The 13,302-nt window shown below is 36.6% G+C and overlaps 2 protein-coding genes across 19 annotated transcripts in view; one reads left to right on the forward strand and one right to left on the reverse strand.

Annotated features, from left to right (window-relative positions):
• SPATA4 (spermatogenesis associated 4) overlaps positions 1–7,313 on the forward strand; it is a 67,305-nt gene extending 59,992 nt beyond the window's left edge. The window contains exons 10-11 of one of the 2 annotated variants that reach the window (XR_010838497.1): positions 4,363–4,486; positions 7,084–7,313. The gene's annotated coding sequence lies outside the window, so the exon portion shown is untranslated. The remainder of the gene's footprint in view (positions 1–4,362; positions 4,487–7,083) is intronic. The other variant, XR_010838496.1, reaches the window with a different exon arrangement.
• WDR17 (WD repeat domain 17) overlaps positions 1–13,302 on the reverse strand; it is a 78,882-nt gene that overhangs the window by 43,652 nt on the left and 21,928 nt on the right. For 12 of the 17 annotated variants that reach the window (XR_010838481.1, XM_067022558.1, XM_059049542.2 and 9 more), the window contains 3 exons: positions 11,911–12,094; positions 7,847–8,077; positions 1,602–1,853 (listed from right to left, as the gene is read on the reverse strand). Coding sequence is in view for 16 of the 17 variants with exons in the window: in XM_067022558.1 (XP_066878659.1) it covers positions 1,602–1,853; positions 7,847–8,077; positions 11,911–12,094 (667 nt within the window). In the remaining variant the exon portion in view is untranslated. The remainder of the gene's footprint in view (positions 1–1,601; positions 1,854–7,846; positions 8,078–11,910; positions 12,095–13,302) is intronic. The other 5 variants (XM_059049544.2, XM_067022562.1, XM_067022560.1 and 2 more) reach the window with 2 other exon arrangements.

Genomic DNA, 13,302 nt, shown 5'->3' on the forward strand with positions numbered 1-13,302 from the left:
AAGTACCCCAGGGACACACTTGCTCTAGGAAAGCCAGCCACAGAAAACTTTCCACCTCTACCATTAAGTTATCCCTCACCTTTCGAAATGTTTGTAAACTGCTTCCTTGCTCACCTGCAGCCAAACAAAGACTCCCTGACATACCTGAAGACTAATTAGAAAGCACCCCCCCCTTCAAAAATCCGACCTGAATAAGCTACTCTGGAAAGAGTCTGGCAGTTCCTCACATGATTAAACGCAGAGTCACCATATGACCCCAAAATTGCACTCCTGCATATCCACCCAACCGAACTACAGACATGTGTCCCCATAAAGCCTGCACACAAATGTTCACAGCAGCATTCATAACCACACAAAAGTGGAAACGAGCTAAATGTCTATCAGCCGATAAACGGATACACAAAACCTGGCGTATATATCCATACAATGGAATATTATTCATCTATACAAAGGAATGAAGCGCTCATCCACAAGCTACATCGTGGATGAACCTCGAAAACTCTACGTTAAGTCAAAGAAGCCGGACATAAAAGGCCACATGTTGAATGACTCTGCTCCTATGAAACGTCCAGAACAGGCAAATCCACCGAAAGAGGAAGCAGATTAGTGGTTTATGTACACTCCTGAGTGACTGAGGGGTGCGCAGGGCATAAAGAAGAGTGGCTTGCGGATGGGTACAGGGTTTATTAGGGGGATGAGGAAACGCTCTGGACTTAAATGATGCTCATGGCCGTAGAACTCTGTGAACACAGAAGCCACTACACTGTACACTTCAAGTGTACACGGTGGGTTTTTATGGTATGTGAATCTCAGCTCAAAAACAATAATAATAATAACAAGATATATTATTATTAATATATATCTATCATTAATTATATCCTGTGAAATTAAAGGCAATGAAGATACATCAGTAAGAATCCATCTACTTCTATGTGCAGTTTAAGTGCTTAAAGAGGTAAAGACTTCTTTAAAAATGTTGAAAAGATAAAGACTCTTTGTCTTTCATGTTACACGTAGCCAATATGGGAAGTATTTATACAGTAGCTGCAACAGCTCTGTCTCTTCAGAGACCTCTCTCTCTCTCTCTGAAGCTAAGTAAATGGTAAAAGTAGAGTCATTTAATTCCTAATTACTATTTAAAATTCCCCACCTTCCCATCCCCCATTACTTCTTAGTTTTGCTAATTCTCTTATGATTAGGAAATCATGACTCTGTCAAAATTCTCAGTGCGGCTAACAGACTCCTCCTCCAGATAAAACTGTTTTTCTAGCCAGTATTTTTACTGTCACCCTGCCCTGGCTGAAACTGAACTGCCTTTGTCTTTTGTATATACACAAACACAGACATGCACACGTGTGTGTACATGTATAACATATTCCAATGTTACCAGAAACCTGGCACACTGGGCCTTCTTTTCATTTTTATTTGTCATTGTGTTAATGATGCACTGTATAAATAAAAGTAAACTAGGTATTTACTGTAATAATAATGTTTGAGACATTAATAAGTTTTATACAAAATCAACCAATAAAAGTACAATTTCCCTGATTCAATTAAAGAATGTACACGTACTTAAACCTCTGGGAGTAGGGTAAAGTTACCTCCAGTTATAAACATGCCAGGAGCACTGGGAACCCAGGCCAAGCATTGCACAGAAGCTACTGCACTGGGAAAATTAAATGTTGTTATGCAACGAAGTGATTCCGAATCTACTAGGCGAATTCCACGATGCAAATTGGCCACTAGGAGGTAATCGGCAGACAGTGGGTCCCATTCCAGGGCTGTCACAGGATCCTCTTCGTCGGTGCCTTCAAGAGATTCAGGTCTCAGAACATGTTTCTGACTTTTATTACCTATTAAAATGTAAAGAGCATGATTTTAAACAAAATTTCCAAAATAAGATTAATCATTGAGATCACATGAACTTTCTCCTTGCATACCACTGATCTCTGAGACTCCTGGGAATACAAGTCTGGCATTTCTATGCAGAAGTCATAACTGACAAGGGAATGCAGGGGAATCAGAGTTTGTCCTAAGGATGAAGGTCGTACTGGACTGCTTTGCTTTGGCAATCGCCAGTACCCTGTATGTTTTTCTGTTTGTTACTGAAAAGCTGTAAGAAAAAGACGTAGAAAAATAATATACATCACCCTGTCATCAACTACAATTTCACTGAGTTACAACAGCATAGGGATAGGGAAGTGTTTACCGAAGGGAAGAACATCGTGTTCTGACTAAAAGCACAGACTTTGGAGGGCTGCCTGGGTCCAGATCCTAGTCCCAAGATACTTAATCTCCGTGTGCTCAGTTTTTTATTTTACAGTGGAGAACATAACGATCTCAGAGTTTGTTTGTTTGTTTAAGAGTAAACGAGTTAGCTGCCTGAAGTGCTTCGAACAGTGGGGCACGCGATAAACAGCATACCAATGTTTACTGTCACCTGTCCTCATTCATCCCACCACTTGCCATATCATAATTCACTCCTGGCTACCAGAACAAAGCGGCAGCCAGAAAAACAGGGAGATGAAACAAGTGAAATTAAGTGAAGAAAAGGATCAGCAAACAATCCTCTTATTTCTTCCACAATATATACACACTGGCGATACGGGAAAAAAAGGCCTTTGCTAACGCACCATTGGGGACTCCAATTAAACAGTTCTCTCATTCACAAAAGAAAGGCAGTGAAACACTAAGTTTACAGATTACAACCTCAACACAAGTACCAACTACTCCTAAGAACTGTAAACTTTGAAGAAGTGTTTATTTTTAAAATAACACTATTGAAAGATACCATAGCTCTTCCTGCAATGTCTTTGTTACATACTGTTTTCAGTGTATCAGATTATAAAAGCAGAAAATATAGATCTCCTTGTATATATAAGATATTTGTAAAGTTAATTGAAAAATCTTATAGTTTCTGGCTGGAGGTTAATTCGTCAGAACATATTCTTTAAATATAATGTTATTCTTAGGTAGGTAGTATTTTATTTAGATATTTTGCATACATAATCATAGAAGGTGCATGTGAAGCTTCTCTTATTTGACTTTATCACACTTTTGCAATAACCATCAAGAAAAGTTTGTTTGCTTCTTCCTTCCCAAAATAAGCATCTTTAAAGTTGCTATTTGATAAAACAAATAGTAATGAATATCAATTACAAACCACGGAGAGGTAGAAAAATCATTAACCTAAGTTGAACTAGCTATTTAAGTAATTATTAGGTATTTGAATGTGCCCATTAGTATCTATGGTCATTAAAAGTATTCCAGCATGTGAAAAAAAAAAAACAGCAACAAAAAACATGAGAAAATTTGCAATGCAAATACTGTAAAAGCTAAATCGTGTTGCTTAAAGCCCTACACTTACAGTTAAAATTATAATGAACTATATCATCATTTTCTGTTCTATCTGGTGTCAACATTCTTATTATAAAAGACAGAAAACTGAATCCATGAAATTTTGCATCCAGTGGTATGAACAACAGCTGATGGTAGTTTTATTTATATACGTTATTTATTTTATTATTTACTTATATTCTATTTTATTACACAACTTGTGTTGTCAGATAAGAACAGAAGCATAGGATATGAATAAGTCAATAAGAAGAATTTCTTATGAAAAACAAAAACTGGGGCAAGGCAAAACTAGGGTTGAAAAATAAAATAATGAGGATAGTGGAAATCCACATAGCTGTTCAAATGTTGACTTTGAGATCGGGTGGCCAAAGCCAAGAAGAAAGAAATCATGGAAGGTTACAGAATTCACAAAGTCTATAGGATAAAAATAAAAGAAGACAACGGACAAAAAATGTTCTCAGGAGCATAACTTTTCCTAGAACTGAGATGAGAAATAAATATTCCTGTGTGTTTTCAGAAACAACCCCACAGTATCACATAGGGCACAGTCATCAACAACCTTTCTAAAATGAAACAATGCGAATTTGATTAACCCAGATCCCTGGAATAATACCAAAGTCAACTCAATTAACACATTTCTATTATGAAGATTTAAAAAAAAAGAGATTTCCTGAAGATCTGGCTTTGTTTAATGATATAACCTGAAATTGCTAAAACAGTAGTTTTCCAACTTTTTTGGCCTGGGAATCCCGTTCACACAAGAATTTTTATGTGAAATCCAATACAGAATACAGAATAAAGTGGTGCTTTTCAGACTGAAAGGGAGCAGAAAGCTTGCAGCCCAGCTGGATCACCTACCAAGACTTACCATCCCCACCCCCACCCAATACACACACATAAATCCACAAACATACTAAGCACAGTTTAAAAATCACTGCTTCAAAACGAAGGATGAACTGCGTTACTGTGGGCAGTCCTCCATGAATATTTGTTATTTCTTCCAAGACAGATAAAGACAGGACAGCAGAGAGCTTGAGGTCACAGTCTCCTGCAAGAACCTAGAGGACAGAAATTCCATCTAGTTACATAGAAACAGAATCATCTGTGATGCCAATAAGGCATTAAGAAGGTAAGGGTGACCACTCTTCAGGAAAAGTAAAACTATAACAATACTGGATTAATACTGATGGTCTCAAAGTTTCAAACTCGCAATTTAGAAGGTAGTGTCAGAATTTACAAGTAGTGTTTCCTTCATGACCCATTAGCTCTTGCATGTGTAAGGAAAATACAAAGCAGGCTTATACTAATGTTTTGTGCATATTAATTGCTAAACACCCTATAGAATAAAGAAGTCAAGTAGTCTGTATTGGTTTGTTAGGGTTAAATTGTGTCCCCAAAAGATGCTGAAGGCCTAAACCCCAGTATCTGTGATGTAACTTTATTTGGAAATAGCGTATTTGCAGATGACCAAGTTAAATGGAGGTCACCGGGGTGGGCCCTAATGCATCATGACTGTGTCCTTATAAAAAGGGGAAATTTGGACACAGAGACACACATGTATGCAGGAGGAACCCCCTGGGAGACTGGCTTTATGCTACCCCAAGCTAAGGAACCACCAGAAGCTAAGAGAGAGGCTGGAACAGATCCTTCCCTGGCGCCTTCAGAGGGCTTTGCCAGACACCTTGCCTTTGTACTTTTGGCCTCTAGAATTGTGAGATGATGAATTTTCTAAGAGTTCTCATCACAAGGGAAAAATTTATTTTTCCCTTCTTTTCTTGTTCTTTTTATTGTATCTGTATGAGATGAGGACGCTAAGCTCATTATGGGAATCTTTTCACAAGATTTGTAAATCAAACCGTCATACTGTACACATCAGACCCATGCGGTGATATGTGTCAGTTCTATCTCAATAAGACAAAAAAAATTCTATCGTTCTAAGCCCTCCAGTTTGTGGTACTTTCTTAGGGCAGCCCTATCAAACTAACACACGGGTGGATCCAGAAAAACCGCACTTGATGATGAGGGCACAGACGCACAGATTACTTTGCTTAACAGCCAGGTGACTGAGTTATGGGAAAACACTGGCTTCTTCTGGAAGTCACACAGGCCAGACTGTTGAAATATTATACTTTCTACCCTCACATAAACCTAAACAGAAAAGTGCAGGAGGCTTTATTTTCCTGCCTATACTTTTTATGCCAAAATAAGCCTATAATGTCTCAGTGTTTCAGAGCTTAGACACATAATACTATGTCTCAACGTCTTAACAGATTAAAACCTTCAAAAATGCCCAATAACAGCAAGAAAGCTAGAAAAGAAAGCCCTAGTCCATGACAAAGGAGAAGGCCACAATGACAGATTACAAAATATGAAAAATACCCCAGATGAAATATGGACCAGAATAAGAGCATATACCCCCATTATCCTCCTCAGAGCTCCGGCAGCACGGATTCTGCAAGATGCACGTGTCACGATCCCCGTGAAATCTCTGGGTGTGGGCCAGCCCGAGGGAGATATGGGGAGGGTCCCTACACACACCCCAGAGGGCAGAGAGGCTAGAGGAGCAGCCACAGGGCAGGTCTTTACTGCCCCCAAATCACCTCCCAGGTGCTGAGGAAGAACACATGCGGGAGAGGAAGTGGTGTGTACCTGATTGGCACAGAGCAAGTCTGCAAATTATGTCACTTAACTGCGAGCCTCAGGGACCAACTGCAACCAGCATCTGCTCCCAGTGCAGAGAACGGAACAGGCTGGGTGAGGGCATCTGAGACAACAAATCCTAAGGAAGCCAAGGACTGGCCCCTCCCCATTCTACTCTAAACAGATGGCGCTTTCCCCGTGTTAAATCACTGCAGCCAGAAGGGCAAGAGGATGTGTACGAGGAGTGCAGAGGGGAGGCGTAAAGAAGCAACGGACAGTGACCCTCACCTTTCTTAAAAATGTATATAATAGATCTTCTTTAAAATGTACTTAAAATGGTCCGATGGATAAAGAAGATGTGGCACATATATACAATGGAATATTACTCAGCCATCAAAAGAAACCAAATTGAGTTATTTGTAGCGAGGTGGATGGACCTGGAGTCTGTCATACAGAGTGAAGTAAGTCAGAAAGAGAAAAACAAATACCGTATGCTAACACATATATATGGAATCTAAAAAAAAAAAAGAAAAGTGGTTCTGACAAACCGAGGGGCAGGACAGGAATAAAGACACAGACCTAGAGAATGGACTTGAGGACACGGGGAGGGGGAAGGGTAAGCTGGGACGAAGTGAGAGAGTGGCATGGACATATATACGCTACCAAATGTAAAACAGAGAGCTAGTGGGAAGCAGCCGCATAGCACAGGGAGATCATCTCGGTGCTTTGTGACCATCTAGAGGGGTGGGACAGGGAGGGTGGGAGGGAGGGAGACGCAAGAGGGAGGAGATATGGGGATAGATGTATATGTATAGCTGATTCACTTTGTTATACAGCAGAAACGAACACACCATTGTAAAGCAACTACACTCCAATAAAGATGTTAAAAAAATTAAAATTAAAAAATAAAGTGTTAAAAAAAATTAAAAAAAAAATAAAATGGCCCGACTTTATCAATAATTTATGTAGCCTTTTTTTTTTAACATTAGAAAGATCATTCTCTAAGGAAAGAAAAGATTTATTTGGATGTTCACTGTTTCTTCTGTTCGATTTCAATTTCTTCTTTCTTCTATTAATTTCGGATAGATTGAATGTAATCTGTCTTGGGAAAGTAGTTATTCGAGTCCTGAAACAGCACTTTCATCCAGCTACCTAGTGAACCAGAAGTCACATCCATCAACAGGGATACCAGATGGCTGAAAGCACGTTTTTCAAGTGTCAGCAGTGCTTACTTATAAGTGGAGAACTGTTCATCTAATTTTTCAATTTTTTATTATATATTTTGTTATTGTTTAAATTTTAAAAATAAACTAATTTCTCAGACCTTTCCACTGCGCCATATTTTTTGTTTTTTGGGGTTTTTTTTTTTGCGCCATGTTAATTAACTAATAGGGCTACAAGGAGTTATTGCTCCTTTTTATCCCAAGTTCAAACACTTTGCTAAGGAGCTGTGACAAATGGTATTTTACAAGCAGGTGGGAAAATAGTTTTGAGTAGTATTAATAAGTTATTATATAATCCAGCTGTAGGTCCTTTGTCATTCAGGCCATTTTCTTAGTAAATGTGCAGAATGAAACAACTGACTTGAAACAGTAAAAATGCAGGACAAATGCCTGACAGGGGTTAGTAACTCAAAGTAAAATCTGCAGAGCTCAGTTAAATGTACTACGATGCCTTACAAATAAGATTTACTTCCAATGGTTATTTGGAATTGGCATAGTGCTGGATAATATTTGCACAACTGTTATTTAAAAATTAAAATACTGTTAACTCTCTATGCTGTGTAGATAAGAAATTATATATGCTGAGAAAAATAAAATGTAAGAGACCTGACTAGTAAAATTCTTACCTGGTTGAAAAATTGATAGACTTCCATCAGTATGACCAAAGACAACTTTCCCCTTTCTTTGGGTATGCCATCTGAATAGACAGATATCAGACAGGAAGCTATGGGCTTCTTTGTGTACAGTCACGCCACTGTCTGGTCCTGAGATGGTCCAGAGGAACAGTGGGCCTCTCTGGGAAGCAAACGCCACTGTGTCATCTGCATTCCAGCACCAGCTGAGAGAGGCAGGCGTCCCTGGAATAAATTAAATACAGATACAAAGTAGGGAAACGTGGCGGTTAAATGTTACTTGCATCCTACCTTTCTAAAACAACTAAAATACAAGACTGTGCTCATTATTAAAAAATATGACCTTCTTACTTGTAAATTTGATTTATAAAGTAACCCTAAACGCTACAGGAAACATATGGAGGGTACTTCTTGGATGAAAAAGTACCTATAGTTTCTGGTTTAAAACTACTAATATGATCATATGCTTCACATACTCAAAGAAATTTATAGAGTTCTTTCTTTCTTTCAGAAACCTATATACTAAAGCAATAAATTCTTACTAAGTTTTTGTGTGTAAGACCTGCTTTAGGCGTTCTAGGTATACAAGTTAATATAGGAGACAATTCCTGCTTTAAAGGATCTTAAGTATAAATTGGGGAGATAAGGATTACATTTATGAAAAGTTGCATGCTACTATAAGGATTTAATAACAACAAAATTAACACCACAAACTACTTCTTATCAGGAGTTAGATTTAAGTCTTAGTTTTGCCTCGGATGATCTAAACAAGCCACTTTACCTCTGTAAACCTATTTCCTCACATAAAATAGACATGACTAAAAATAGCTGACCACCTGTTTCACACGAAAGTTTGGGCAAGAAAAAATAATGATGCATGTAAAAATCCTTTTTAAGCTAAAAGACAAAATACGAAAGTTAACTGTTAATCTCCTGTTATTGTGATCAAATAAATAAGAGATGAAATAAATGTTATGGTGAATTTGTGACTCAGGAGACAGACTGTGAATCTCCCGACATAGAATCGGAATCATCAAACTGAATATGCATATCAGATCGTGCGGAGTTAGGGCTCAGGAATCGATTTTCAACAAGGTTCTCCAAATGATTTTTATGTGTAGAAGGGTTTGTGACTGACTGTTTGGGCTACTGCCCTGGAAAGAAACTGGATTTGAATTACACCTTGAAGGAACAGCAGAGTTTCAATACGTGGGTCAAGAAGTATTTCCCAGGAAGAGGAAATGCTATGAACAAAGACACAGAGTTGAAAGTTGTTCCCTGACCGTAAATTCAATTTGTATCAGCAGCCTACAATGTGCCAAGGGGCAGAAACTAAAGCTGATTCACTTGGTTATAAAGCAGAAACGAACACACCACTGTAAAGCAATTATACGCCAATAAAGATGTTAAAGAAAAGAGAGAGAGAAAAAACAAACTGTTCCAGGGCTTGATATACATGGGAACTCCATAAATACTCACTGAATGAATGAATGAGTACATAAATAAAGCCAATAGCAAAGCTGTTTGGTTTTCGGATACATTAACAGAAGTAGAATTTCCCCAATAAGGGATAAGACATGCTGTATGGGTCAAACCACCACAGCCCACTTGAAGGAAGCCACCGGAATGATGGCTCTCGGAATGTGTGTTTTGAGAAGTACAGCAAGGAAGAGAAAGGACCAGAAACGATGTCATGTAGTTACAATAGAAAACACTGCCATACTGGCTTGTCCCACGCAAGCACTTCTAAGAGCTCGACAAATATCCACTCATTTAATTCTCCCAACAATATTCTGAGATAGGCAGGCAGTATTATTCTCCACTGTTAACAGTTTGGGTTTTTTTTTCTGAAAGTGTATTATTAAGTGTGACATTTTTCAGGTTGGTGACAATTTTTTAACCTTTTACATTTAAACAATACAATACTCGTGTACAATACTCATTTTCTTTTAAGTGACTTTTTTTTATATTAAGAAAAAAGAATGATGAAGTAAAAAGAATACAGAGGCATGTTCAAGTTCAACAGCCAGAGGTGGAAGTTCTAATATTTATTTTTTTTAAAGTTGACAATGCAAACTTCTACTTTGCTTAAACTGGATTCTGAAAAGAAAAAAAGGAGTCAAAAGCCATTTAAAAGGGGATTACTTTTTAAAAATGACCAAAAATATTCATAATTTTTACAAATAAAATATCAAAACTTTCAATCTTCCAATTAGGAAAATGAAGATCTTTGAAAACATGAGGAATTTACTCTGAAATTTTTCAGAAGAAGGAAAGAATATATAAAATTGATCAAAATTGTTACCACAATTATTTAATCATTCTACAAATGTTAATGAAAATGTCTTATTTAATTGTATATTCAGTGGCAAAGGAAGCTATGGTGCACACAGCTGGTGAACAGAAATCTCTTCCACCATGAATGGATATGATGCATATGGTGTTCGATGAGAAATCAGTGGACACACTAGGTAACGATACCATAATATGCTGTCTAATCTGTCCTTCTGCATAACATTTAGCAACTGTTATTATGCAGTTACAGTCCAGCATAGATTTTTGTGTGACAACTTTAGAGGCACAGTGGCATTGTATAACATTTTTAGTTTATGTCACATAAAATATGGAAAGAATTTTAAGGAGTGTTTATTGTGTTGTTTAAAATTAATCTCACACAAAGCTGTATTTAAAGTATTGGGAAAGTGCACTGTTGATCAATACAAACAATACTGGAAAAACCGTAGGATCTGTGATCGGTGGAGAAATGGGTATGACCAGAAAAACATGAAATCTTGACTGAGGCTATTAATCACTGTTTATACACCACAAAGCTTTGTACCAAACCGAATTTGGCTTTTTCTCATTGGAGTATCGAAAACCTTAAGGAAAACTGTTACTTATATTAATGGAAGCTCACTGAATAGATGACTTTTTGAAAGATTATGCTCAGAGATTGAAGCAAACTACTCACTGTCTCATACTGAGATTCACTGGTCACTGCAAGTGCAAATAGTAAGCAGCATATATGAACTTGGGAAGGAGATGCTCATTTTCCTAGCTGAAAATATTTGGTAAATATTTTTTAGGACGAAAGTTACATAACAAAATTGGTGAATCTTTCTGGTGTTTTCAGCATTCCTAACGACCTAAATTTGAAAAGGGAAAAGCCGTACTCAATCTATGTCGAACATATCCAAAGGTTCCAAAAAGCATCATTATTGTTATATTGGAAGCAAGATTTAAATACAGTTGCCTATGACTTCTCAATATTGTTGTTACACACTGAAAAGAAACCCTGTGAAAAGTAAAGTTTGTGACACTGTCACATCTCAGTTTACTCTCTCAAAGTTGCAACCAGTATTTTTTAGAGAAAAGGCTGAATATGGAAAATATATCCAGCAGTAGCTTTCAAAAACATGATCGGTAATTGAGCTACACTCAGGACTCAAAAAGAGAACTGAATTATTATGACCTTTAACACAGAAAAATGATTATTTAACTTTATCATCATTATGGGGTGAGATGCTAGGTAGAAAGAAAGTAATGATATTATGCCATTCACAAAGATCTATTTGCATAAACCAGAACTTTCTACTTTGACCTAAAAATATAGGAAAGAAGTCAACTCAGCAGAGCAGTGACTACATGCATAATATTGTCTTTGTATGTTTCAAGCAAGGCCAATTGTCTCATTGAGAAAATTGTATCAAATTATTATGTTTATATTTATTTTGGAAGTTTTAATATTATATTTAAATATTAATAAAGTTATTTGGTGTTGACTATGTTTTTTAATTGATCAGTGTACTAAGTCTGATAATTTCATGAAATTTTGTTTCAGTTTTGTACACATGCACATACACAATGAGTCATGATGTGAAATGTGTTTCTTATATAGATTACCATTAGAAAGCTGGAAAAACACTACTTTAAAACTTGAGCTAATTGAAATAAAATATTTTGCTTATTGAAATAATAGAAAAAAAACTGAGGTATAATTCACACGTAACATTCTATTTATTTTCATTCAATAAAATAAATCCCAGTTATAGGTATACCTTTTGTATTGTCGAGTTTAGCAATGACTTTTTGTTCTGCAACATTCCAAATGATCACTAAATTATCAGTACTGCCACTGGCAAACAGATCAGGGTTATGTGGACACCAAGAGATAGCTGTGATTGTTTTTTTATGTTCAGACATAATTGCGTGAAGTTTGAATTCATTATAACGGTGATCCAACTAAAAAATATACAAAAAAACATGTCAGTGCTTCTTTCTAGGTAATACATTTTCCATTAATAATCACATTATTTTTAAAAAGCTACATACATGAAAATCAGTACACCTAATAATAAGATATGAACATAATTCAAGCCTTGGTCTACTTTCAAGTGAATTCAAATGTATTCAATTAGCTGAAAGAAATCATTTTTTTTTTTAAAAAAGAGAATTGAAATTAAACATGCCAATTTTAAAAGAAGTAACAATAAATGTTGTACATTTAAATATGCATAATAATTCAGAGAATTATTTTCCATAGCTCTCTCTATTTATGAGGGAAAAACACCTTGTTCTTAAAATATTTTTTCTGCAAATTTTTAACTTATATTTGAGTCAAAAAAATGCAGGTTAAATAAACCAGCTGCTCTTTACTACATTATTAAGATGTCCAAAGTTTGCAGAGCAATGGTATCATTTGGACCTGTTTTATGTTATTGCTTTTGGGAAGGGGCATTATGTTGTGTTTTTATACGTAAGTGGACAAAAGGAATAGCCTAGTTTTCCTATTTCCTTTGTAAATGTGCCATTAATTAGTGGATCAATTCATCTTTCTATCATTTTTAACATGTTTGAGATGTAGATACTATATATGTCATTTTGTTGAACCTGGTTTTTCCCTTCACAGTGTTATATAAGAGCTTTTCGAATCATTATCATATTAACTATTAACTACACCAACCTCTCTTTAACCGTGTACTTGCGGTAAAATCCTAACTGCTGACACAGCCTTCAACACCCAGAATCATGAACTCCTGCTTTCGGGCCCGTCTCATTCGGTTTCATGCTCTGCCCTGTTCACTCTGACATTCTTGTTCCTCTAACACAGCAAAATCATTTCTGCTTTAGGGCTTATGCTTTGCTGTTCCCTTGGCCTCGAATGCTCTCCTCACTGATTTGCTCATGGCTTTTCATTCTCCTGTTTGGGTCTCAGTTCAAAAGCTCCGCTCTAGAGAGGTGTTTTCTGACCATGGTAGCTAAATAAATTCATATTCCTCCCCAGAACCTGTCTCATGACTTTCACTATCTTTTTTAAAAACTGCGGTATAATTCATATGTAACATTCTATTAGTTTCATGTGTACAACATAATAATTCAATATGTATACATATTGCAAAATAATCACCACAATAAGTCTAGTTAACACCCATCACCACACATAGTTGCAA

Source organism: Kogia breviceps, chromosome 20 (assembly GCF_026419965.1).
Source record: "Kogia breviceps isolate mKogBre1 chromosome 20, mKogBre1 haplotype 1, whole genome shotgun sequence".
NCBI classification, from domain to species: domain Eukaryota; kingdom Metazoa; phylum Chordata; class Mammalia; order Artiodactyla; family Physeteridae; genus Kogia; species Kogia breviceps.